Source organism: Pseudophryne corroboree, chromosome 12, assembly GCF_028390025.1.
Source record: "Pseudophryne corroboree isolate aPseCor3 chromosome 12, aPseCor3.hap2, whole genome shotgun sequence".
In the NCBI taxonomy this organism is placed as follows: Eukaryota; Metazoa; Chordata; class Amphibia; order Anura; family Myobatrachidae; genus Pseudophryne; species Pseudophryne corroboree.
In genome coordinates, this window is record NC_086455.1 from 43,018,842 (window position 1) to 43,046,636 (window position 27,795).

The window sequence follows — 27,795 nt, forward strand, 5'->3', positions numbered from 1 at the left end:
CCTGCCGTACAGGAAACAAGGATTTGCTTGTTTAAGGAGAAAAAACCTGAGGTGCAGTTTCCCCCCTCTTATGAGATGAATGCTCTTTGTGAAAAGGCTTGGGAGTCGCCAGACAAGAGGTGGCAGATTCCCAAGAGGATTTACATGGCGTATCCTTTTCCATCAGTTGATAGGGGAAAATGGGAGGCGTCTCCTAATGTTGATAAAGCTTTATCTCGTTTGTCTAAGAACGTGGCGCTTCCGTCTCCTGACACGGCAGCTCTCAAGGATCCGGCGGATCGCAAGCTGGAGACGTCTCTAAAGTCCATTTTCGCTAATACGGGTGCATTGCTCAGACCTGCTGTGGGTGAGTAGTGCTATTGCTAAATGGGCTGAGAATTTAGCTTCTGATATGGATACCCTTGATAAAGATACTGTTCTTTTAACTCTTGGTTATATCAAGGACGCTGCAGATTACCTGAAGGATGCGGCGAGGGATGTTGGTCTCTTGGGGTCAAGAGCCAATGCCATGTCGATTTCAGCCAGGAGGGCGCTGTGGATACATCAATGGAATGCTGACGCCGATTCCAAGAGAGCTATGGAAGCGTTACCCTTCAAAGGTAATGTCCTGTTTGGGGAAGGCTTGGCAGACCTGGTTTCTACCGCGATGGCGGGTAAGTCCTCGTTTCTTTCCTATGTTCCCACACAACACAAAAAACCACAACATCAGCAGATGCAGTCCTTTCGTCCAAATAGATACAGGCGAGGAAAAGGTTCGTCCTTTCTCGCTTCAAAAGGTAGAGGAAGGGGAAAGAAGTCGCCTGCAGTGTCAGGCGCCCAGGACCAGAAGTCCACCTCTGCCGCTACCAAGTCCACCGCATGACGCTGGGGCTTCCCTGGGGGAGTCCGTCCCGGTGGGGGGCCGTCTGCAGTTCTTCAGTCGGGTCTGGGTCCAATCGGACTTGGATCCTTGGGTTCTAGAGATTGTATCTCGGGGCTACAGGCTGGAGTTTCAGGAGACGCCCCCTCACCGGTTTTTCATGTTGGACCTGCCAGTGTCTCTTCCGGACAGGGAGGTCGTGCTGGCAGCAATACAAAAGTTGTGTCTCCAGAGGGTCATTGTTCCCGTTCCCCCGTCTCAACGGGGGGAGGGGTTCTACTCGAGCCTCTTTGTGGTGCCGAAACCGGACGGTTCGGTCAGACCGATTCTGAACCTAAAATCCCTCAATCCATACTTGAAAGTTTTCAAGTTCAAGATGGAATCTCTTCGAGCGGTGATTGCCAGCCTAGAAGGGGGGGATTTTATGGCGTCAGTGGACATAAAGGATGCCTACTTACACGTCCCAATTTATCCTCCGCATCAGGCTTTCCTAAGGTTTGCGATACAGAATTCTCATTACCAATTTCAGACGTTGCCGTTTGGGCTTTCCACGGCCCCGAGGATTTTCACCAAGGTCATGGCGGAGATGATGGTTCTCCTTCGCAGGCAAGGGGTTACAATTATCCCGTACTTGGACGATCTCCTGATAAAAGTGAGGTCCAAGGAACGTTTGCTGAGGAGTGTGAGTTTGGTACTGTTGGTTCTCCGGCAGCACGGTTGGGTGCAAAATTTGCAGAAATCTCAGTTGATTCCGGCCACTCGGCTATCGTTTCTGGGCATGATTCTGGACACGGAGTTACGAAGAGTATTTCTTCCAGAAGAAAAAGCTCTAGAACTGCAGTCGATGGTCAGGGAACTTCTGCGGCCGAAGACTGTGTCCATCCATCAATGTACTCGGGTTCTGAGGAAAATGGTTGCGGCGTACGAAGCCATTCCGTTTGGCAGGTTTCATGCCCGGGTGTTTCAGTGGGATTTGCTGAGCAAATGGTCCGGGTCTCACCTGCACATGCACCAGAAGATAAGTCTATCTCCCTGAGCCAGAATTTCTCTCCTGTGGTGGATGAAAAGTTCTCACCTCCTGGAAGGTCGCCGGTTCGGTATCCTGGACTGGGTGCTTCTGACAATAGATGCAAGTCTCCGGGGCTGGGGTGCAGTCACCCAAGGAAGAAACTTCCAGGGGAAATGGTCGCTCCAGGAGGCTTGTCTCCACATAAATGTTCTCGAGTTAAGAGCCATTTACAACGGCCTGCAACAAGCAAGAAGCATTCTTCAGGGTCGACCTGTCCTGGTACAGTCAGACAACATTACAGCGGTGGCACATATAAACCTTAAAGGCGGAACAAGGAGCAGAGCGGCAATGACGGAGGCCACAAGAATCCTTCGCTGGGCGGAACAACACGTGAGCGCTCTGTCAGCAGTCTTCCTACCGGGAGTGGACAACTGGGAAGCAGATTTCCTCAGCAGACACGATCTCCATCCGGGAGAGTGGGCTCTTCACCAAGAGGTATTTGCAGAGGTGACAAAGCGTTGGGGAATTCCGTTAATCAACATGATGGCGTCTCGTCTCAACAAGAAGCTTCCGAGGTATTGTTCCAGGTCCAGAGACCCCCAAGCAAGTGCAGTGGACGCCCTGGTGTCTCCGTGGGTGTTCCCTCCACTTCCTCTCATTCCAAAAGTACTGGGGATCATTCGACGAGCAAGGGTTCAGGCGATTCTCGTCGTTCCAGATTGGCCAAGAAGGGCCTGGTACCCGGATCTTCAGGAGTTACTGGTGGAAGATCCTTGGCCGCTTCCTCTAAGAGAGAACCTGTTGTTGCAGGGTCCATGCGTGTTTCCAGACTTACCACGGCTGCGTTTGATGGCATGGAAGTTGAGCGCCAGATCTTAGCTCGTAAGGGTATTCCCGGGGAGGTCATTCCCACTCTCATTAAGGCTAGGGAGGAGGTTACGGCGAAACATTATCACCGTATTTGGAGAAAGTATGTTTCCTGTTGTGAGACCAAATGGCTCCTGCGGAAGATTTTCACTTGGGTCGTTTTCTCCATTTTTTGCAGGCAGGTGTAGATGCGGGCCTAAAGTTAGGCTCCATCAAGGTGCAGATCTCGGCTTTGTCTATGTTCTTTCAAAAGGAATTATCTGTCCTCCCAGAGGTTCAGACTTTTGTGAAAGGAGTAATGCATATCAATCCTCCGTTTGTGCCTCCTGTGGCTCCATGGGATCTTGACGTGGTCTTACAGTTTCTCATGTCTTCCTGATTTGAGCCTTTGCGCAAGGTTGAGTTGAAGTTTCTCACTTGGAAGGTAGTCATGCTGTTGGCGCTGGCGTCTGCCAGGCGGGTGTCTGAGTTGGCGGCTTTATCTCATAAGAGCCCATATTTGATTTTTCATTCAGATAGGGCAGAATTGCGGACTCGTCAACAATTTTTGCCGAAGGTGGTGTCTTCGTTTCACATTAACCAACCTATTGTGGTGCCGGTGGCTACAGATGCTGGGGCGGTTCCAAAGTGTCTGGATGTGGTGAGAGCTTTGAAGATCTATGTCGCCAGAACGGCTGTTGCCAGGAAAACTGAGGCGCTGTTTGTCCTGTATTCTTCTAACAAGATTGGTCATCCTGCTTCAAAACAGACTATTGCACGCTGGATTTGTAGTACGATTCAGCAGGCTCATTCTTCGGCCAGGCTACCCGTGCCGAAGTCAGTAAAAGCCCATTCTACCAGAAAAGTGGGCTCGTCTTGGGCGGCTGCCCGAGGCGTATCGGCTTTACAGCTTTGCCGTGCAGCCACCTGGTCAGGGGCAAACACTTTTGCCAAGTTCTATAAGTTTGATACCCTGGCTGATGAGGACCTTACGTTTGCTCAGTCGGTGCTGCAGAGTCGTCCGCACTCTCCCGCCCGGTCTAGAGCTTTGGTATAGACCCCATGGTCCTTATGGAGTCCCCAGCATCTTCTAGGACGTAAGAGAAAATAGGATTTTGGTACTTACCAATAAATCCTTTTCTCCTAGTCCGTAGAGGATGCTGGGCGCCCATCCCAGTGCGGACTGTTACTGGCAATGTTTTCTTGTTGGTTAACTTGGTTTATACACGGGTAGTGTATTTCTGGTTTTCAGCTTGTTGCTGTTGTTATTTCATACGGTTATCTGGTTTACTATTACTCCGGTGATACGGTATGTTTGTGGTGTGGGCTGGTATGTTTGTAGCCCTTAGTTTACACAAAAATCCTTTCCTCGAAATGTCCGTCTCTCCTGGGCACAGTTCCTATAACTGAGGTCTGGAGGAGGGGCATAGAGGGAGGAGCCAGTTCACACCCAGTTTAATTCTTTTCAGTGTGCCCAAGCTCCTGCGGATCCCGTCTATACCCTATGGTCCTTTTGGAGTCCCCAGCATCCTCTACGGACTAGGAGAAAAGGATTTATCGGTAAGTACCAAAATCCTATTTTTTAATAACTTTGTAACAAAGTTTATGTACATTGCGCCATCAGAAAACAAAGATTTCACTATCTCAGTCAAAAAATTCCGTATTTTGGAATATTTGGATATGGGATACTCAACCTGTATAACTTGTGGTGAGCAAAGTGAGCCACAGGGCCCCAAGCGTGGTGAGCGGATTCGCTGATTCCAGCAGACAGGGTACCGCTGTCGTTATAGTGACAACCCACATCCCGTCTGCCAGAAGATCATATGATCTATCTTATCTATCTATCTATCTATCTATCTATCTATCTATCTATCTATCTATCTATCTATCTATCTATCTATCTAAGAGAGAGAGAGAGCTATATATACACACATATATAAAAATGGTAACAATGGTAGGAATCTCTCCCGGCCTCTCAATTGTTACATCATAAGACTTCCTAATACATAATACTGATAAAGTCAATGTGAGTGAATTAAGTGTGTGTTGGGCACCATGCACAGTGCATTGAGTATACAGGTTGAGTATCCCTTATCCAAAATTCAAAATTGCACCTTTTTGGTTCCCCTACTGAGATAATGACATGTGTATATATATATATATATATTATAGATCTATATATCTATATATACACACATAATATATAATATATTTGTCATTATCTCAGTAGGGGACCCAAAAATGTGGGATTTTGAATTTTGGATAAGGGATACTCAACCTGTACCAGTGTGCACCACCAGAAAAAAGTCGCTATACCAATGCCTGGTTGATTGTGGTGGAAAATGTTCTCTCTGAGACGGCCATGATATATGGAAAACACCAGCGTCAGGCTCATCAAACCATTGGGCGATCCCTGTACTCTATGAATTGGGAGTAATGTCATCCTGAAAGGCACCCACCCCATCAGGAAAGTTACAGTATGCTGCAATGCTAAGTAAAAATGAACACTTGTTACCATTAAGTAGTATTTTCGAACTTTCATGCTAGGGACCCGCCAGATGAAGTCACCTGGACGTTGGTTGGCGGGACCATATTCCCCCCCCCCCCCCCCCCCCCCCCCGAAAATGATGCCAAGAACCTCCGTTTTGCTCTGTTAGATTGCACAGTTTATCATAATTATTCGGATTAGCCGAGCTTCATACTAAAGAGTGTGCATCTACATTTTCCTTTCTGTGTGGAACCACAAATCTCAGCAAGAGATTAGGTTTGGTATTAGGCTGTGCAGGACATGGTAAAGGAGGATTAATCTGACTATACAGCCTTCTTCCACTACTCCGCAGTCCTTTGCCAGTGCTCTTTGCAGGACTGAACTCAGATGGGTGTATTGCCCACTGTCCTAAGCATTTTAAATGCTGCAGCCAGACTATAATCCTACTCTGTGGAGTTCCTTTCATTTTTATTCATTTGACTGCTCTCCCCTCTGGCTGAAATTTTCCAGCAATTGATCTGCAGTTGCTTTGCCTTGCACTTAGAATTGATGCACAGTTACCACAATATCCACTGCTGCCCTTTGTAGCTAACATCACCTTAGAGCAGAGGTGGCCAAAAGGTAGATTGCGATCTACCGGTAGCTCGCAGAGCATCCACCGGTAGATCGCGACAGACTTAATAGAAAATAACTGTAAGTAGCCTGCCACCGCTGCTTCTCTTAACAGTTCCCAGGGATGCAGTGTGCGGGTACGCGGGTGACATAATTACATCACCCGCGATGTGAAGAGCCTGGGCGCTAGTTGGATCCAGTTTGATCCAGCCGGTGGTGGCAACAACAGGAGAAGCCGCCAGCGGGAGGCCATGCAGCGTGAAAGCGGAAGTAGTGACTGTAGGGAGAGGAAGGATTGAAGCTAGGCAGCGTGACAACTTGTCAGGTAAGTTATGCAAAGAGGGGTTTCTTTACAAGGGGAGGGACGATCTGCAAAGGGGGGAGATCTGCACAGAGCGTGGGGTCTTCACAAAGGGTTTTTTTTTTACACAAGGTGGGATCTGCACAGAGAGGATTATTGTACAGGGGGCTATTATGCAGGGGACTGAAAAGGGGTATCTGCACAAGGGGGGAAATCTGCACAGGGGGTGATTCGCACAGAGGGGGGTTATTTGATGTTGTCATTCTTAAGGCTATTTTTAAATGGGCGCATTATTATTGGTGCTGCTGTTTGATGGCATCATTATTAATGCTATTTTTAATGGGAGCGTTATTATTGGTGTTATTTGACGCCGGTAGATCACCGGTAAGTAAGCGAACAAAAAGTAGATCCTAGGTCCCAAAAGTCTGGCCACCCCTGCCTTAGAGGTTGTTGCTTATAATACATTAGTGAATTCAGCTGTCTTGGTCACTAAAACAGCTGCTAAATGTGACACAATAATAATTTCCAAGTCACTGAGGTCTCGTCTTGCAGCTGTAATGGCCAGAATCACAAGCAACCAGGGTAATCCAGTATTCTTCTACATGACTCAGACCACGCAGTTACCTAAGCTGCTTAACTGATGTATGAGCCATACCCTTGTGGAAGCATTTGTGTCCCATTGGAAGAGTTTCAGCTTTCTATTTCTGTAGTTTTGAAAAGGAAATACATTTTCCTAAATCGCTAAATATACAATTCTGGAAAGTAGTATAACTATCCCTACCGGGTACAGTATGATTTACCGACGGACACAGTACCGACGGTCATAATCCCTACAGCCATTGACCTACAGTTAAAATACCGACATTCGCTATGCCGATGTGTTCAAAATGCTGCCGGTCAGAATACCGACATTGGAAATGCCGACCTGTCAATACACCAACATTTATTTATTTCTGGGTTTTTGTGTCTATGTTGACATGGACACCTTCTAAGTGTACCGCGTCCCCTCGCATGGCTCGCTGCGCTCGGCACACTAATATATTCCCCCTCCAGATCCGCTGGGATGGTAAAGTATGAACAAGTCAGTTTTTGGGCAAAAATTCCTTAAAAACGCATGTCGGCATTTCAAATGTCGGTATTCTGACACTGTTGCAATTTTGAACATGTCTGCATAATGAATGTCCATATTTTAACCGTGCAATATTTTGACTGTTGGTCAATGGCTGACGGGATTATGACCGGTTATTGTGTCCGTCGGTAAATCAACCGCTGCCCTCCCTACCCTAAGTTTCATATACTCTTTTATCCTTCAATGGAAGATTGAAGTTATGAAAGCTGTCAGACGATGCAGATCAAGTTAACAGCTGCCTCACTTTTACATTGCATGGGCATTAATCCATGTGCATAGGACAAGTGGAAAAGTCATGGCTTAGTTATGGTGCTGAAGGGCACTAGAGCTTTCATCTGTGCTCCATTACAGTACAACATGAGAGCAGAGCCGGCTATCAGCAGTGGTTGTGCAGCAGTGGAATTGTGCACAGCAGTTGGTCCCGACTTTTATGTATCATGCTATGTAGGTGGCAAGTGCCTTATTGAAAATCTTGCCACCCCACTCATGTCTCCTGCTTCTAACATCCTTCAGGCATTCAGGATATTCAGCCCCCGATCAGAAGTCATTAAGACCAAATGCCAGATAAAACACTTCAAGAAGCGGCATAATGTTTCACAGGATAAACCCACTTGTTAGATGTTGCCTATAGCTACCACCCACTCTAAAAGAAAAGAATACAGCTTTCTGAGACACATGTTTAGCCTCCTCCCCCAGTAGTGTAACCAGAGAACTATTCGTTCTTTAAAAGAAAGCAGAAAAATCCCTGTGCAGAGTTTAAAGGAGTTTTTAAAGAACAATCCTAAACTTTTTCCTTTGTGATTACCAATGGAATTTACATTAAGCTTCTACTGCACCCATCTAATGGACCACTGTGTAACCACCCCCTCTCTGCTAATCAGACACCTTGCACAGGGCATAAGTGCTGGGTAGTTACTAGTGCCTCCAAGTGGCATATTATTTAAAGTAAAACTCCATTCAAATTTTGTTCTTAAGTCTTTCATTTTTAAAAATAGATACATTTTAGAAATCGTTACCTCTCATCACTCCTGAAAATGCTGCAAAATTTATAATGCTGTCCTCCTACAAGATGAAAACTGTAAACTTGATTGCAAAAGACTAGATAAGGGGCGGATCTACTATGAAACTAATGAAGCTTAAGCGTGCAAGCCCGTAATCCCAGAGGGGCCCTGACACAATTTTTTTTTTCCATGTGTTATGAAAATAAGGTTATTTTAAAATCACCACTCATCTTGCTTGTGTGTTTTAACACCAAAAATCTAATTTTCATCACTTATTTTTATTTACTGTATGGTTATAGCGCGTTACCAATAACACCATGACAACTGGGCTTCTAGTACAGGAGAGCTGCTGTTACAGCTTGGATGCGCTTTGCTTATTACCGTGGGAGCTGCTGGGAGTTGTAGTCTAGCGCTGTGGTTTGCGCTCTGAAAATAGCAAGAAACATGCTTCCGTTTTAAACTACAATTCCCGACAGCCTCTAGAACTTCTCTTTGCGACATTCCCAGCAGGGGTGTATCTACCTATTGGCCAGGATAGCACTCGCCAGGGGCGTCAGGCAGTAGGGGGCGCCATCCATGGCCAGGGGGTAGAACCAAGTGGTACTGTTAGACTTGGTGACTGTCTGTTAGTACTGGCGCCAGTGTCCGGCAGCAGCGCACTGCACCTCGCTTGTAATCAGACTCAACATAAACTACAGCTCCCAGCAGCCCTTGTTGCTGGGAGCTCCCAGAACCAAGGGCTGCTAGGTGCTGTAGTTTACTTTGAGTCTGATTGATCACTAGTGCTGAGCTGTGCGCTGGACACTGGCGCTGGCATTTGGCTAGGGCCGTGGACGGAGTGGAAGTACGGGGGTGGGACTACACAACACTCACTGCCAGGCAGCCCAACAGCATGGAGGGGAGGGAGAGAGGACAATGAGCTACTAAAGTACATGCAGTCAGCGTACCCTGTCTGTAATGTGAGGGTGGGGGGGATACTATATAGTCTGTGACTGAATTTATGTATGTGTGTGACTATGTATGAATGTATGTTTGTGTGTGTGTATAAGTATCTACTGTATTTGTGTGTTTTAGTGTGACTATGTATGTGAATAAGTGTGTAACTATGTACAGTAAGTATGTGACTGTATTTGTATATACTGCATGTGTGACTGGACTGTATATCATATGTACTGTATGTGTTTTGTTTGTGACTATGTATGTAAGTCTATATGTATGTGCCTATGGGCAGGATCAGATATACTAATGGCAAATGTGGTTAGACAGCATTCCCCATATAAAATTAGGAATATATTTATTAGCACTGGTCCACATTTCCATTTTCTATTTGCATTCCCCATATGCCCTTTATAGACTGTGTTTTCTATAGGTGTATGGCTGTGTGATGTAACGTGAATAAGAGACACTACTGTGCATTGTAATGTGAGTAATGGACACTACTGTGCGGTGTAATGTGATACTGTGTGGCATAATTTGAATTGGAAGCACTATTGTGCGGCCATGCACCTTCCCCACAAGGCCGCATTCCTTTTTTGACACGCCTCCCTTATTTCAAATATGTGTGTGTGTGTGTGTGTGTGTGGTAGGGAGAGGGGGGGGGGCCTGCCTCTGACTTTGCCAGGGGCACACGGACCCCTAGATACATCCCTGATTCCCAGTAATTGCTGAAAGGGCCTGTCCTAGGAAAGAGGCTGGGAGCAGTGAAAGGTGAGAAGGAACTAGGGACAAGGAGGCATCTAAAGTAATTTTGCTGGCGCTGAGCGGTGTGTGCTGTCCTTGCAAGGGCAGCAAGTCCCTTTGGACCTTGTTGTATGTTGCCTTATTGTTGCTGGTTGCAAAGGGGCCCCCGTAACAGTTCAAGCTTTAGGGCCCCAAAAATGTAGGTCCACAACTGGCCTAGACTATATCTTTTTCAGTCTCTCTTCTTATCCAGCCTTGATTTTGACATCCACTTCACATCCAAATTTTAATTACTCCATAAGGACATTGGTTCCCACTAGGCACACCTCGCCAACACCCTCTCCCTTCCCAACCAGCCTCCTCTCCTTCACTCTCTCCCAATTCCGACTTTGACTCCCTTCTCCCTAATATCTTGAAATTAAGTCATGGCCCAATTTGGTCCTCCCACTCCTTCCACCTTCCCCTTGAACCTACCCTCTCTCACCTCTTTCGTTCCCTCTCTCCTTTTGCTTGTTGCCATCTTAAACATCTCTTCAACCTTTCTATCTTAGAAAGGTTGAAAAGATGTGTAACTATTCCCCCTGCATTCAAGAATGCTCTTGTCTTTCTCAGTATTAAAAAAGAAACACCCTTGACCCGGACACCTATCCCTCTCCTCCCCTTCGCCTCCAAGATTCTCACATGGATTGACTAGCCACCTTTTTTCTTTCTTTCCTCCTACTCCCTGGTTGACCCACTTCAGTCTGGCTTTCTTCCTCTCCACTCTACTGAAACTGCCCTCACTTAGTTAACAATGAGTTTCTTGCTACAGATCCAAGGGTCATTACTCTCTGGCCATTTAATAATTTAGCAGCTTTTGACACCGTGACAAAACACCTTCCGCTTATCCTTCAGTCACTTGGTCTGCGTGACACTGTACTCTTCTGGCATTCCTTCTGTCCTCTCTTACTGCTCTTTCTCTGTCTCTTCTAATGACTTTACCTTTCTCCCCTTCTTCTGCTACCAAGTGGTGTCTTCAATGTTCTAAACTTAGTCCCCTTACTCCCATTATAGTTCACGGCAGCCTGAACTCGCACAAAAGTGCTGCTGCCCCATAGGGCTCTGAGCAATTTTCTGTGAGTTATGGCAGAAATCAGAGGGGTGCGAGGTCGGGTGCCGGTGTTGAAACGCCACTGACACGGCAACTCGCACTCTTTGTAAACAATAGAATTGACCCCTAAGTCTTTTGCACTTATTTCTTGGTATGGTAACACTGGTTCCGTGTATGTACTTTGTAAGGTGCTGCGCGCCCCTTGTAGCACCATATATAAATAAAGGATGATAATTAATGATCTAGCATGATTCCAAGCAACTGCATTCTTCAACAGACAAAATGGATACTGAAAAATATATTACCACACAAAAGCAGTATTGGGGGCAAAGATTTACAACCTAAGAAAGGAATTGTGTACAGTTCTCTTTACTGATTTTTGTTCTTTTAATTACAGACTTGGGGTACATGTGTTTTTTTTTTTACCCATATAGCTGTTTTGTAATAATGTGTGTATGCACTATATATACCAGTGATGGGGAACCTTGGCACTTCAGCTGTTGTTGAACTACACATCCCAGCATGCCTTGCTAAAGTTTTAGCATGGCCAAATAGCAAACCTGTAGCAAGGCATGCTGGGATGTGTAGTTCAACAACAGCTGGAGTGCCAAGGTTCCCCATCACTGAAATATATACTGTATGTGAACCACTTATTATACCTGGAGAAGTAGTAATAGTACTACTTAGGGGTATGGGTTGTCATTAGGTTGACCATGGAAGGTCGACAGGGACAATAGGTCGACATGGTCATTAGGTCGACATGTACTAGGTCAAAAGGTCAACATGGGGTTTTTGATCCTTTTTTGGTGTCGTTTTCTTCGTAAAGTGACGGGGACCCCAATTAGTGCACCGTGCCCCCTCTCATGGTTCGCCATGCTTTGGGCAAGGTGCCTCGCTTCGCTCAGAACAGATTACCGTTCCAATTGTAGTCCACGTGGATCGTTAAGTATGAAAAAATCCAAAAAATGAATTTTTGGGGAAAAACTCGATTTTTTGACCTGTCAACCTAGTACATGTCGACATAATGACCATATCGAGCTAATGCATGTCGATCTTCAGTGGTCGACCTAATGACTGTCGACTTAAGCTGTGTCAACCCTAACGACCGTATCCCCTACTTAGGGGGACATTTACTAAGCAGTGATAAGAGCGGAGAAGTGAGCCAGTGGAGAAGTGGCCCCATCAACCAATCAGCAGCTCTGTATAATTCTACAGTATGCAAATTATAGATGTTACTTCAGTGCTGATTGGTTGCCATGGGCAACTTCTCCACTCTTATCACTGCTTAGTAAATGTTCCCCTTAGAAGTCTGTTGCTGGGTATCCTGTCATAAACATACTGTAACTGCAACTTTGCAGGCTCCAGCAAAATATTTCTTCCACAGTGTTCCCCTTTTATGTCTGCGGACCAGCCACATGTAACAGTATATGGTTGTAAATTAAGTGTTGAGGAGTATAGAATGGTCCTGCCACCCAGCTGGGTACAGTATATAATATCAAAACCTAATTGACTATATCAGTTTCTGGAAATTAAACAATCAGACATTATTCTACATTAATGTGTGAGATAGAATACCTCCCAATCTACTTGTAACATCACCTCCATATGCAGCTCTCAAATATAACATAAACATACTCTTTATTTTCAAAGTAAAATATTGGGACTAAATCAGACAATAAGTGCTTTTCTTTGTAAAAAGTCAAATTGGACTTTATATAATTTATATTTATATTGCTTACAGTCATATATTCTTTTTTGCAGATGAAAATCTGGAATTTGTTGACAATGAAAGAAGGCCGCACTTTCCCCAGTTTTCTTACTCTGCGAGCGGAAATTCTTAGACGTCTCAACTTTTTTCTTTTTTTTTTTCCTTTTTCATTGCAACACACAGACTTCATATTTTGGGCACTGAATACATCAGACTTTGTACAGGACTTTCTATAGCCTATGAATTACAAACTGTATGACTGAAAAGGAGTTAACGAATGTCTGAGGGGAAGAAAAGAAGTCTGTATGTAAAACCAGTTCTCTCATTTCACATTTGCAAAGAAAAAACAAAAACAAAAAAACAATCCATCCATTAAATTGTTTTTATGTATGTATTTTTTATATATATATATATATATATACATATACATACATCCGTATACATTATGTTGGACAATGACACAGCCGATGTTTTGAGAATGTGCTCACACGCTGTCAACGGAACAAAGGAAGAATAAGCATTCCATGAATAAGGAATCAAAAATAAAACAAAATAAAGTTACTCTTCTCGCTTCCCTGGTCACCCTGTCCCATCAACAAGTTTTTATTTATTTCATAGGTTTGAAATATTCAAAGTGTGGGCAATTGGATGTAGTTAGGAAATGATAGAAGGTTTAGCTAATAGTGCAATAATACAAAAGTGAACGTGTTTTGATGCTTAATTTTTATATATTTTTTATTTTTATTTTTAAGTGACGTGTCATTTAATATGAGAGACCAACAACCGGACCAGCATTATAGCCTCAGTGAGGTCAATCATTAAACAAGAGTTCTTATCTTGCTGTAGAAAGACAATACATATCAGATTAATTGGTTTAAAAAAAAAAGTATATGTGCAAATATAATCTCTCTAGTTTTTATTATTGTAGCATGCTTGAAAATTTGTGTTTGCTTGTGAAACTGCTTACAGCTTTAGCAATCCTATTTGTGAATGCTACACACTTTAGCCAGTATTTTCAAGCAAAGACAATAAAAGCTATAGTTTAGTGTAAAAAAAACCTAAAAAAAACAAACAAAAAACACAATCTTGTAAAACTTAAACCACTCACAGTGATTTTAAATAGCGATGTGATACACAAGGTGAGGTAGTGCTGAAAGTCTCATTTAGAATAATGCAATTTTTTTATTTCTATTTTAGTTTCAAAATAATAAAGCTTTTAAAGCAACACTACATCTTACCGAGAAATAGTGGTATGCACTTTTGTCGTACATGGATTATTAGATTGTTAATGACATTTTCTTCTTGTAAGAAATCAGATGTTAGACCTGCATAACGTTTTCTTTTTAAGCATCCCAAAATATAAGGAAAATCAGCGTTGATTATAAATTATTGGGCTAATTAAAAAAAAAATTTTTTTCAAAAACTAATTACAAAAATTTAACTTTAGAGCACTTTTCACTGGGGGAAGGGTGGGTTCTAGGTTTTTGTTTTTGCTATATTAATATAAAATATTTTCCAAATACAATTATGGCACTAATATTACATAGCAAGCTAAGCACTTATCTTTGTGCCAGTTCCCTAGGGAAGGGAAGTGGTATGTCTGAAAGGTGTACATTTACATTCCGACATACAGAATCATGGAAGCCGCTTTCTCTTTATTAAGTCTTATAGTTTATCCATCCACACTTGCTCTGATAAGCCATCTAAATGGCATAGTGTTTACAGCACTTTTCACACTGTTTTTAAGGATAATTTGGGGAGGTGTCGCCATAGCTACCAATTAGGTGTTGGCTATTTTCTAGAATGTACTAGATAAATGATAGCTCAAATCTGATTAGTTGCTATGTGTAAATTCTCCAATGTTCATTTTTAGAAGTTTTTGTAAATCCTACCCCTTTGTGTTGAAGCTAAACCCTGGTCACTTTATTGTTTGCTATATTCACGCGGGCAGCTCCAAAGATGCAAATTGGTGCTGAGAGAGAATGGGGGTGGTGAGAGAGTAGGGGGGGGGGAGGGGGGAGTAAGTTTTTGCTTTCTTTATATATTATAGATGACATTTGGTTTTCAGTTCAAGCGATTAAAAAAAACTTCTCTGCTTGATAAGACACTGTAAAAGACCAAAAACTAGTACATGGAAACCTAAAACTGCACAATCATACCATAGTTAATATGGAGTGGAATTTCAGCAGTACAATTATGTAAAAATACATAAACGTGTTAACTTTGTCCTCATTCCAGGCAGTTGTGTATAAGGTAAACTACATTGTAGTTCAGATATTAGGATTTTATAAGGCCTCATCGATGCTATACTTTTAAGCACTTTATACCTTTTTTTTCCCACAGCTTACTGAACACTCCGTGAGGCCAATTGTCCAGGTCCTTAAATTATTTCTTGGACTAAAGGGCCCCATACACTAGACCGATTATGTACGATTTCAGCCCAATTCGGGCATTCGGCCCGATATATTGGGTGAAATCGGGCATTTTCGGGGGGGGGGGGGGGGGGGTTCCCCCCGATCCGATGCACGTTCCCGTGAGCATCAGATCGGATCCCCCTAGATCCGACATATCACGAGTGCTGCACTCGCGATATGTTGGATCCCGCAGTAAATAGATAGGATAGTAAAAGATACATCGTATGCAAAAAAAAACAAACCTGCATACAATATATCTAATACTATCTTACCAACGGGGAGGCTGCCGGGAGGTTGGATGAAATCTTATACGACGTGACGGACCGTGTGGGTCCCTTAACACTTTCAGACCAGAGTTTGCTTCTGTTGCAGCAATTTTGGCTGCAGTGTTCAGAAGCTAGCGCTAATACTCCGTAAAGTATAATAACGCTTGTTAAGTACATAGCAAACCATGCTTCGATATGTACTAATGAATGTGCCTCTAATGTTCTACTAAAGGGAATAAATAGTACAGATTTCAGCTACACTTTCTATTAGTGTTGTTTTCCACCACACGTCTGTATAACCCCTTGAAGGCCATATAGCTGTTACTTTGTGCATAAATGTAAATTATTTTATACACAACTACTCTCATTTTTTTTTTGTAAATTTTTTTTAATTATATATATATATTTTTTTTTTTAGTCCTGGAGTTGCAGATGTGCATATAACAAACATACTGTAATACTATTTTCTGTTACCCTAAAATAGCATGAAAACTAATAGCGAGAGGTCAGAATTACTTTTCCCAAGACATCTAGGAATAACCCATCTGAAATTGCTATGATGCAAAATGGTCTCACATTGGCTAAAATTAACTGCAATGTTGCATGATACACCTATGTACTAAATAAATGCACATCTCCCATGATAAATGTTTTATTTAATATTTTCACACATGACACTTTATAGAACTTAAAGTGATATTTGATTGCAGGTATCCCTTATCATTCACAGTTTTAAAAAGGACAAGTATCACTGTAAAAGTGTGTGTAAACTTGCTGCCATACGACCAGCAGATGGCATCATGTGAAGAATTTTACAGACTGCATACAGAAAAAAATGTTTAACAGAACCTGAAGGTTTATTAAATAATGTAAAGGCGTTATAAATTGAACATTTTTTTATTTTATTATTATTCCTATTGTAATGTTCCCCATTTTGTATTGTTACTTTTATTATTTTTATAGAAAAAAAAGAAGAAAAAAAGAAATTCTTTATCTTGTCTTTTGCACATGAATGTACCTGGTTATAGATTGCTTACTCGTAACTTTTTTTATTTTATTATTATTATTGTTCTTACTGTATGATTATGTAATGCAGTTAGATTTATTTTCTCTTTGCGGAGGGTAACTTTATTTAAAAGGGGGGGGGGGGGGGGACGGAAAAATTCTAATTCCCAACAGATTTAAATATCAACATTTTGCAGAAGCCCTGTCATGACTTTTTTATGTTTTAAGCAGTAGCATTTTTACTTATGATGCAGTTTTCCCTCTTAATGCATAAAATAAACAAACAAAACTGCTTAAACCAAAGCGTCTGGTCTCTCTAAAATGGTTATTTTGGTTTCCGATCAGCCGTATTCAGCACCAAGGAGTTAATTCTTTGTGGTAATTATATTTTTCCATTTTAATTCTCTACAACACTGTTTCCCAAACTTGGGGTTGATTTATCAAGCAGTGAAAATAGTGGAGAAGTTGCCCTTAGCTACCAATAGGCAATGTCTCCACCACTCAACTGTTTTCACTGCTTGATACATCGATCCATTTGGTCCTTAAAGCCCTTAACAGTCTAACTTTTAAAGATATCATGCGTGAGCATATGTGGTTAAAATAAGAATTTACTCACCGGTAATTCTATTTCTCGTAATCCGTAGTGGATGCTGGGTACTCCGTAAGGACCATGGGGAATAGACGGCTCCGCAGGAGACTGGGCACAATTAAAGAAAGATTCAGGACTATCTGGTGTGCACTGGCTCCTCCCCCTATGACCCTCCTCCAGACCTCAGTTAAGATACTGTGCCCGGAAGAGCTGACACAATAAGGAAGGATTTTGAATCCCGGGTAAGACTCATACCAGCCACACCAATCACACCGTACAACTCGTGATATGAACCCCGGTTAACAGTATGATAACAACGGAGCCTCTGAACAGATGGCTCGCAATAACAACCCGATTTGTGGAACAATAACTATTTACAAGTATTGCAGACAATCCGCACTTGGGATGGGCGCCCAGCATCCACTACGGACTAAGAGAAATAGAATTACCAGTGAGTAAATTCTTATTTTCTCTGACGTCCTAGTGGATGCTGGGGACTCCGTAAGGACCATGGGGATTATACCAAAGCTCCCAAACGGGCGGGAGAGTGCGGATGACTCTGCAGCACCGAATGAGCAAACTCAAGGTCCTCCTCAGCCAGGGTATCAAATTTGTAAAATTTAGCAAAAGTGTTAGACCCTGACCAAGTAGCCGCTCGGCAAAGTTGCAGTGCTGAGACCCCTCGGGCAGCCGCCCAAGATGAGCCCACCTTCCTTGTGGAGTGGGCTTTTACTGATTTTGGCTGCGGTAGTCCTACCGCAGAATGCGCAAGCTGAATAGTGTTACAAATCCAGCGAGCAATGGTCTGCTTAGAAGCAGGAGCACCCAGCTTATTGGGTGCATACAGGATAAACAGCGAATCAGTTTTCCTGACTCCAGCCGTCCTGGAAACATAAATTTTCAGGGCCCTGACTACGTCCAGCAACTTGGAATCCTCCAAGTCCCTAGTAGCCGCAGGCACCACAATAGGTTGGTTCAAGTGAAACGCTGATACCACCTTCGGGAGAAACTGAGGACGAGTCCTCAACTCTGCCCTATCCATATGGAAAATCAGATAAGGGCTTTTACACGACAAAGCCGCCAATTCTGATACACGCCTGGCCGAAGCCAGGGCCAACAACATGACCACTTTCCACGTGAGATATTTCAAATCCACGGTTTTAAGTGGCTCGAACCAATGTGACCTCAGGAATCCCAAAACCACAGTGAGATCCCAAGGTGCCACAGGAGGCACGTAAGGAGGCTGAATATGCAGAACTCCCTTGACAAAAGTCTGAACTTCAGGCAACGAAGCCAGTTCCTTTTGAAAGAAAATCGACAGAGCCGAAATCTGGACCTTAATGGACCCCAATTTGAGGCCCATCGTCACCCCTGCAGGAAACGACCCAGTTGAAATTCCTCCGTTGGGGCCTTCCTGGCCTCACACCAAGCCACATATTTCCGCCAAATGCGGTGATAGTGGGTTGCAGTCACATCCTTCCTGGCCTTGATCAGGGTAGGAATGACTTCCTCCGGAATACCTTTTTCCTTCAGGATCCGGCGTTCAACCGCCATGCCGTCAAACGCAGCCGCGGTAAGTCTTGGAACAGGCAGGGCCCCTGCTGCAGCAGGTCCCGCCTTAGCGGTAGAGGCCATGGGTCCTCTGAGAGCATCTCTTGAAGTTCCGGGTACCAAGTTCTTCTTGGCCAATCCGGAACCACGAGTATAGTTCTCACTCTTCCCCTTCGTATTATTCTCAGCACCTTGGGAATAAGAGGCAGAGGGGGAAACACGTAAACCGACTGGTACACCCACGGTGTCACTAGAGCGTCCACAGCTATCGCCTGAGGGTCCCTTGATCTGGCGCAATATCTTTTTAGCTTTTTGTTGAGGCGGGACGCCATCATATCCACCTGTGGTCTTTCCCAACGGTTTACAATCAATCGGAAGACTTCTGGATGAAGCCCCCACTCTCCCAGGTGAAGGTCGTGTCTGCTGAGGAAGTCTGCTTCCCAGTTGTCCACACCCGGAATGAACACTGCTGACATTGCTAGCACGTGATTTTCCGCCCATCGGAGAATCCTTGTGGCTTCTGCCATTGCCCTCCTGCTTCTTGTGCCGCCCTGTCTGTTTACATGGGCGACCGACGTGATGTTGTCTGATTGGATCAGAACCGGTTTGTTTTGAAGCAGGGGACTTGCTTGGCATAGGGCATTGTAAATGGCTCTTAGCTCCAGGATATTTATGTGTAGTAAAATCTCCTGATTTGACCACAGCCCTTGGAAATTTCTTCCCTGTGTGACTGCTCCCCAGCCCCGAAGGCTGGCATCCGTGGTCACCAGGACCCAGTCCTGTATTCCGAATCTGCGGCCCTCTAGTAGATGAGCCCTCTGCAGCCACCACAGTAGTGACACCCTGGTCCTTGCCGACAGGGTTATCCGCTGCTGCATCTGGAGATGCGACCCGGACCATTGGTCCAACAGGTCCCACTGGAAAATCCTTGCGTGGAACCTTCCGAATGGAATTGCTTCGTACGAAGCTACCATATTTCCCAGGATTCGCGTGCATTGATGTACCGACACCTGTCCTGGTTTTAGGAGGTTTCTGACTAGAGATGACAACTCATCGGCTTTTTCCACTGGAAGAAACACTTTTTTCTGGTCTGTGTCCAGAATCATTCCAAGGAACAGAAGACGTGTCGTCGGGACCAGCTGTGACTTTGGGATATTGAGAATCCAGCCGTGCTGCTGCAGCACTTCCCGAGAAAGTGCTACCCCCACTAACAACTGTTCCTTGGACCTCGCCTTTATCAGGAGATCGTCCAAGTACGGGATAATTAAAACCCCCTTCTTCCGAAGGAGTATCATCATTTCGGCCATTACCTTGGTAAAGACCCTCGGTGCCGTGGATAACCCAAACGGCAGCGTCTGGAACTGATAGTGACAGTCCTGTACCACAAACCTGAGGTACTCCTGGTGAGGAGGGTAAATGGGGACATGTAGGTAGGCATCCTTGATGTCCAGGGAGACCATGTAATCCCCCTCGTCCAGGCTCGCAATAACCGCCCTGAGCGATTCCATCTTGAACTTGAATCTTTTGATATATGTGTTCAAGGATTTTAAATTTAAGATGGGTCTCACCGAACCGTCCGGTTTCGGTACCACAAACATTGTGGAATAGTAACCCTTTCCTTGTTGAAGGAGGGGTACCTTGACAATCACTTGCTGTGAATACAGTTTTTGGATAGCCACCAACACTGCTTCCCTGGCAGAGGGAGTTGCTGGTAAGGCAGATTTTAGGAAACGGCGGGGGGGAGACGCCTCGAATTCCAGCCTGTACCCCTGAGATACTACTTGAAGGATCCAGGGATCCACCTGTGAGAGAGCCCACTGTGCGCTGAAATTTCTGAGACGGGCCCCCACCGTACCCGGGTCCGCCTGTGAAGCCCCAGCGTCATGCTGTGGACTTACCGGACGCGGGGGAGGACTTCTGCTCTTGGAAACTGGCTGTATGCTGCAGTTTTTTCCCTCTACCTTTGCCTCTAGGCAGAAAGGACGCGCCTCTAGCCCTCTTGTTTTTATGGGGCCGAAAGGACTGTACTTGATAATACGGTGCTTTCTTTTGCTGTGGGGTAGCCTGTGGCAAAAATGTCGATTTCCCAGCCGTAGCTGTGGAAACGAGATCTGAAAGACCATCCCCAAACAGTTCCACCCCCTTATAAGGCAAAACTTCCATGTGCCTTTTTGAATCGGCATCACCTGACCACTGCCGAGTCCATAACCCCCTTCTGGCGGCAATGGACATTGCGCTTATTTTTGATGCCAGCCGGCAAATATCCCTCTGTGCATCACGCATGTATAAGACAGCGTCTTTTATATGCTCTATTGTCAGCAAAATATTGTCCCTATCCAGAGTATCAATATTATCCGACAGGGAATCTGACCACGCAGCAGCAGCACTGCACATCCATGCTGATGCAATAGCTGGTCGCAATATAATGCCCGTGTGTGTATATATAGCTTTTAGGGTAGCCTCCTGCTTTCTCTCAGCAGGTTCCTTTAGGGCGGCCGTATCCGGAGACGGTAGTGCCACCTTTTTTGATAAACGTGTAAGCGCTTTATCTACCCTAGGGGGTGTTTCCCAACGTGACCTATCCTCTGGCGGGAAAGGGTACGCTGCCAATAATCGTTTAGAAATTATCAATTTCTTATCGGGGGAAGTCCACGCTTCCTCACACACCTCATTTAATTCCTCAGATGCAGGAAAAACTACTCATAATACCCTTTTTTGTGGTACCTGGGGTACTATCAGAAATGTGTAATACATTTTTCATTGCCTCAATCATGTAACGGGTGGCCCTATTGGAAGGTACACTAGTCTCATCGTCGTCGACACTGGAGTCTGTATCTGTGTCAACATCTGTGTCTGCCATCTGAGGTAGCGGGCGTTTTAAAGCCCCTGATGACATTTGAGACGCTTGGACAGGCACAAGCTGAGTAGCCGGCTGTCCTATGTCGTCAAACCTTTTATGTAAGGAGCTGACACTGTCACGTAATTCCTTCCATAAGTCCATCCACACAGGTGTCGACCCTGCAGGGGGTGACATCACATTCACAGGCATTTGCTCTGCCTCCACATCATTATCCTCATCATACATGTCGACACAGCAGTACCGACACACAGCACACACACAGGGAATGCTCTGACAGAGGACAGGACCCCACAAAGCCCTTTGGGGAGACAGAGGGAGAGTATGCCAGCACACACCAGAGCGCTATATAACACAGGGATATCACTATACAGAGTGTTTTCCCCTATAGCTGCTTGTATAATATATACTGCGCCTAAATTTATTGCCCCCCCCTCTCTTTTTTACCCTTTCTGTAGTGCAGGACTGCAGGGGAGAGCCAGGGAGCGATCCTTCCAGCGGAGCTGTGAGGGAAAATGGCGCCAGTGTGCTGAGGAAGATGGCTCCGCCCCTTTTTCGGTGGGCTTTCTCCCGCTGTTTGTGTAAATCTGGCAGGGGTAATTTACACCTATATAACCTCTAGGGCTATATATAGTGTCAGTTTTGCCAGCCAAGGTGTTAATATTGCTGTTCAGGGCGCCCCCCCCCCAGCGCCCTGCACCCATCAGTGACCGGAGTGTGTGGTGTGCATGAGGAGCAATGGCGCACAGCTGCAGTGCTGTGCGCTACCTTGGAGAAGACAGAAGTCTTCAGCCGCCGATTTTCCGGACACTTCTTGCTTCTGGCTCTGTAAGGGGGACGGCGGCGCGGCTCCGGGACCAGACGACGAGGTCGGGTCCTGTGTGCGATCCCTCTGGAGCTAATGGTGTCCAGTAGCCTAAGAAGCCCAAGCTACCACCAGTTAGGTAGGTTCGCTTCTTCTCCCCTTAGTCCCTCGTTGCAGTGAGCCTGTTGCCAGCAGGTCTCACTGTAAAATAAAAAACCTAAAATATACTTTCTTTCTAGGAGCTCAGGAGAGCCTCCTAGTGTGCATCCAGCTCGGCCGGGCACAGAAATCTAACTGAGGTCTGGAGGAGGGTCATAGGGGGAGGAGCCAGTGCACACCAGATAGTCCTGAATCTTTCTTTAATTGTGCCCAGTCTCCTGCGGAGCCGTCTATTCCCCATGGTCCTTACGGAGTCCCCAGCATCCACTAGGACGTCAGAGAAATAAGAATAACCAAGATGCTAATTAAGTCATCTGTGGTCAAGCAGGATAAGCTCCCGATCCCATGTGTTATCGCGGCTCTGACGGCTGTTTATTGCAGATGCAGGTGCATGAGGAACATGAAGCATAATCCCCGAGAAGTGCCGCATATCGGGGATAATTGGACAGCCCTGGCCGAATCCATTAGCTGAGATGGCAGCTAATTAGATACCCGCTATAGTGTGCAATACATTGTCAATAGAAGTGCACCTGATGCCTACTGCATCCCAGAGGAGGTAGACATTTTCATAAGCATACAGTAATTCCCGAGGAACACTCATTGACATAAGGCAGGCATCTGAATATATTAGGCAGTACATCTTTAATATCATTGAGTCAGTACACAAAAAGGATGCTTCATGGGCCTGATTCAGAGTTGTACACTACTGCACAGCCGCAAAAAATATACATTATGGTAAGAACTTACCGTTGATAATGGTATTTCTCCTAAGTCCACAGGATAACATTGGGATATGATGACACGACAGCTGATTTGCACCAAACGGTCAAAGCTTTCGGCCTCTCAACATGCAACGGGGCCCGTCCATATAGCCCCGCCTCTTGGCTCAGGTAAATCAGTTGTTTTTCCAAAGATCAAGGCAGGAGCATCATAGAGAGCCCTAATCAGGCAAGAAGAACACACATGCACACCCTTCTGTACAAGAGAAGAGGTTAGTGAGTAAAAGGATCCTCAAATCAGGTGCGTCAGGGTGGGATCCCTGTGGATCCGGTGTACTTAAGAGAAATACAGTTATCAATGGTAAGTTCTTACCATAACGTATATTTCTCCTGCAGGATCCACAGGTTATCCACTGGATAACATTGAGATGACCCAAAGCAATTTAGTGGTGGGGACGTTCCTGATTGGACGGGAGAATCCTTCGCCCGAATTCAGCATGCTGAGAGGCAATGGTATCAACGGCATAATGTCTAATGAATGTGTTAATGGAAGACCATGTGACTGCCTTACATATATTTTATGCTGAAGCACCACCTTGTGCTGCCCATGATGGACCTACCTTACGAGTAGTGTGAGCAGAGACATTAGCCGGAAAAGGGAGATCAGCTTGAGAGTATGCTTCTGAAAGTTTCATCCAAAGCCACTTCGCCAGGCCATCTTCTCTTGTGAAATCTGTAGAGAACGAAGAGAGAGTGTCTGTCTTTGGTGCGGTCCACATAGATCCTTAAAGCACGGACTACATCCAACGATGCATCTCCCGCAGAAAGGTCTGGCACCTGGAAGACCAAGACTACAATTTCTTCATAACGGTGGAATTTAGACACCATTTTCGGAAGATACCCAGATTTGGTTCTAAGAATCGCTCTATCTGGATAAAAATCAGAAAAGGAGGGTGACTTAACAATGCCCCTAAATCTGAAACTCTTCTAACTGAAGCAATAGCCAGTAGAAAGAGAACTTTAGCCGTCAACCAAACTTAAGTCCCAAGACACTGAAGGAGAAAAAAAGGAGGTTGAATGTGCAACATTTCCTTGAAAAAAGTTTGCACATCCTGCAATTTTAGAAATTTTCTTTTGGAACCATACAGTCAATGCTGACACTTGTTCTCTCAAGAAGCCACCCATAAACCTTTATACATTCCTGCTTGAAGGAATGCTAAGACTCTGGAAACTCTGAAAAACCAAGGGTCAATTTTTGATTACTGCACCATTGAATATAGGCTTGCTATATTTGGTGATAAATGCAAGCTGAGGAAAGTTTCCTGGCTCTGAGCATAGTTTGAATGACCTTTTCTGAGAATCTTCTTACCTTCAGGATGGAAGTCTCAAGAGCCATGCCGTCAAAGACAGTTGATCCAGGTGTTTGTGATAACCAGGACCCTGAGACAGTAGATCTGGACGTTGAAGGAGTAGCAATGGAGCATCCATCGACATCCTCTTCAGATCTGTGTACCAATGTCTTCTGGACCAAGCCGGAGCTATTAGTATCATGGCACCCTTACCTTGTCTTACCTTTCGCAACACCCTGGACCACAAGGCGGAAACACATGAGCCAGATGAAAGTTGACAAGTCATCCACAAAGGTCACTCTAGGATCCTTTGTTCTTGACCCGTATGTGGAACTTTGTTGTTCTGACAGGACGCAATGAGATCTATCGCCGGTAACCTCCATTATTTACCAGAGTTTGTAAAACCTTGGGGTGTAAAGCCCATTCGTTTGCATGAATTGTGTGTGGACTGAGAAAATCCGCTTCTCAGTTTAGGACTCCCGGAATTAATACTGTGGACAATTAAGTTCTGCCCACCTTAACTTCTTCATTATGTTTTGGCTGCGAGTTCCTCCTTGATGGTTGAGGTATGCTACTGCACTTGCAATGTCCGAGCGGATTTGAACTGGTTTCATCAGAAGGATATTCTTTGCCTTAATTAATGCCATATATATGGTTCGAAGTTCCAATATATTTATTGGCAGGCAACTTTCTTCCTTGGTCCACTGCCCCTGGAAACAATTCCTTCCTGACACTTCTCCCCAGCCCTGCAGGCTGGCATCCATTATTAGAGTTTCCCAATCTGAAATCCAAAGAAGCCTCCATTGTCCAGATAAGTGGTCTGTAGCCACCAGGCTATTGACCTCCTAACTAGAGGAAAGACCATAATCTGTGCTTTTTATTGTCTGATGAAAAAACCTTTCCACTTATAAAGGATCGACGTTGCAGATGTATCGAGTGGAATGGGGTATACTCCATCATGTTGAATGTCTACACCATCAAACCCATCACAGGCATTACCGCGTAAATGGATACCGTTAGACTGTGTAGCAACCTTATGTTATGTAGAATCCTTAAGTCAATTTTGGATAATTTGTTCAGAGGTAAAATTACTCTCTGAATACCCAACTCCAACACAGCCCCCAAATGAGTCATTCATTGTGACAGAACCAGAGATGACTTTACCCAATTTATGAGCCAACCGTATCTCTGTAACAAACTGTTTGTCTGTTGCAGATGACACTGAACAATTCCTGAGACTGTGTCAGGAGTAATAAGTCGTCGAGGTATGGACTTTTAAAAATCCTTATCCCCTGCAAACGGAGATAAGATGCCATCACCACCATAATTTTGGTGAATACTCTGGGATCTGTGGTCAGTCCAAATGGTAGGGCCTGAAACTGAAAATGATGCTGGAGGGATAGCAAACCTGACATAGCGCTGATGGAACAGTGCTATAGGAACATGTAGATAAGCATCCCGGATATCCAGGGATACCATAAAATCCTCCCGCTCCATGTCCAAAATAATGGAATGTAAAGTCTCCATATGAAACCTGGGGCACCCAAATGTACTTGTTCAGCGCTTTGAGACTGAGTATGGGCCGGAACGACCCATTTGGCTTCTGGACTAAAAACAGGTTGGAAAAAACCTTGTCCTCATTGTGCAGGAGAAACTGAATTATCACTCCTCACTGAAACAACTCCTGAACTGCCTCTTGCAAAGCCCTGGTCTTCGTTTCCACTGAAGATGGGCTGGTACCAACTTTTAATGAGGGTGTTTCTTGAAAACACCTACAGCACCTGTTATTCACAGGTGGTTTACCATCCAAGTAATAACCAGGACCAACACTGCTTAGCTTCCAATATCAGATAAGATTGGGCATGTCCAGTGTGGTATGGCTGTAGATCATAACCGTGAGCTACTGCTTCTTGCACCCAGGCATCTGTAGTAGACTGCTGCCAGATCTGTGCAAACTGAAGTCAGCCTCCCACCCTGGATTCCCCCAGGCTGATGGCTTGTCTTCAGATTTGAAAACCGGTCATCTGGTAGCCCAATACCTCTTAGTCTTACCAGACTTGTTGGATTAGGACTGTTTGCCATTACCCTTTCCTTTTCCTTGATTCCGAAAGAACCGGAAAGCTGGAAACTCCAAAATACTGTTTCATTCTTTACAAAAAAGAGTATCTCCAGTAAACAAGGATAAGACTCCAGAACCTTCCTGGATTCTGAGTCTGCTTACCATGTACATAGCCAACCTGCTCAGCGAGTTGCTATTGCTGAAGCCTAAGAGGCAATTGTACCCATATCCAGGGCCGCTTATTGCTGCCTGATAGCTGTGTGTAATATAGAACTTTTGCTCTCTAGATGCTATTGTAAGATCCTTCTTCAATGCATCAACCTAAGCTGCCACTGCTTATTGCCCAAAACAAGAAAAAAATAAGAATTTACTCACCGGTAATTCTATTTCTCGTAGTCCGTAGTGGATGCTGGGGACTCCGTCAGGACCATGGGGACCAGCGGCTCCGCAGGAGACAGGGCACAAAATTTAAAAGTTTGACCACTAGGTGGTGTGCACTGGCTCCTCCCCCTATGACCCTCCTCCAAGCCTCAGTTAGGATACTGTGCCCGGACGAGCGTACACAATAAGGAAGGATTTTGAATCCCGGGTAAGACTCATACCAGCCACACCAATCACACCGTACAACTTGTGATCTGAACCCAGTTAACAGTATGATAAACGTAGGAGCCTCTGAAAAGATGGCTCACAACAATAAACAACCCAATTTTTTTGTAACAATAACTATGTACAAGTATTGCAGACAATCCGCACTTGGGATGGGCGCCCAGCATCCACTACGGACTACGAGAAATAGAATTACCGGTGAGTAAATTCTTATTTTCTCTGACGTCCTAGTGGATGCTGGGGACTCCGTCAGGACCATGGGGATTATACCAAAGCTCCCAAACGGGCGGGAGAGTGCGGATGACTCTGCAGCACCGAATGAGAGAACTCCAGGTCCTCCTTAGCCAGGGTATCAAATTTGTAGAATTTTACAAACGTGTTCTCCCCTGACCACGTAGCTGCTCGGCAGAGTTGTAATGCCGAGACCCCTCGGGCAGCCGCCCAAGATGAGCCCACCTTCCTTGTGGAGTGGGCATTGACAGATTTAGGCTGTGGCAAGCCTGCCACAGAATGTGCCAGTTGAATTGTGCTACAAATCCAACGAGCAATCGTCTGCTTAGAAGCAGGAGCACCCAGCTTGTTGGGTGCATACAGTATAAACAGCGAGTCAGATTTTCTGACTCCAGCCGTCCTTGAAATATATATTTTCAATGCTCTGACAACGTCCAGCAACTTGGAATCCTCCAAATCGCT

At 44.9% G+C, this 27,795-nt stretch overlaps 1 protein-coding gene and 1 pseudogene across 3 annotated transcripts in view; one reads left to right on the forward strand and one right to left on the reverse strand.

Moving 5' to 3' along the window:
* The window catches only part of LOC134980552 (RAC-alpha serine/threonine-protein kinase), a 203,352-nt gene extending 190,047 nt beyond the window's left edge, over window positions 1-13,305 (forward strand). For all 3 annotated transcript variants that reach the window (XM_063947416.1, XM_063947414.1, XM_063947415.1), the window contains one exon: window positions 12,777-13,305. In XM_063947416.1, the coding sequence (XP_063803486.1) occupies window positions 12,777-12,856 (80 nt within the window). In that variant the 3' untranslated portion in view covers window positions 12,857-13,305. The remainder of the gene's footprint in view (window positions 1-12,776) is intronic.
* Window positions 13,306-26,206: 12,901 nt separating this feature from the next.
* Window positions 26,207-26,325, reverse strand: LOC134981666 (5S ribosomal RNA; annotated as a pseudogene).
* Between the last annotated feature and the right edge of the window lie 1,470 nt (window positions 26,326-27,795).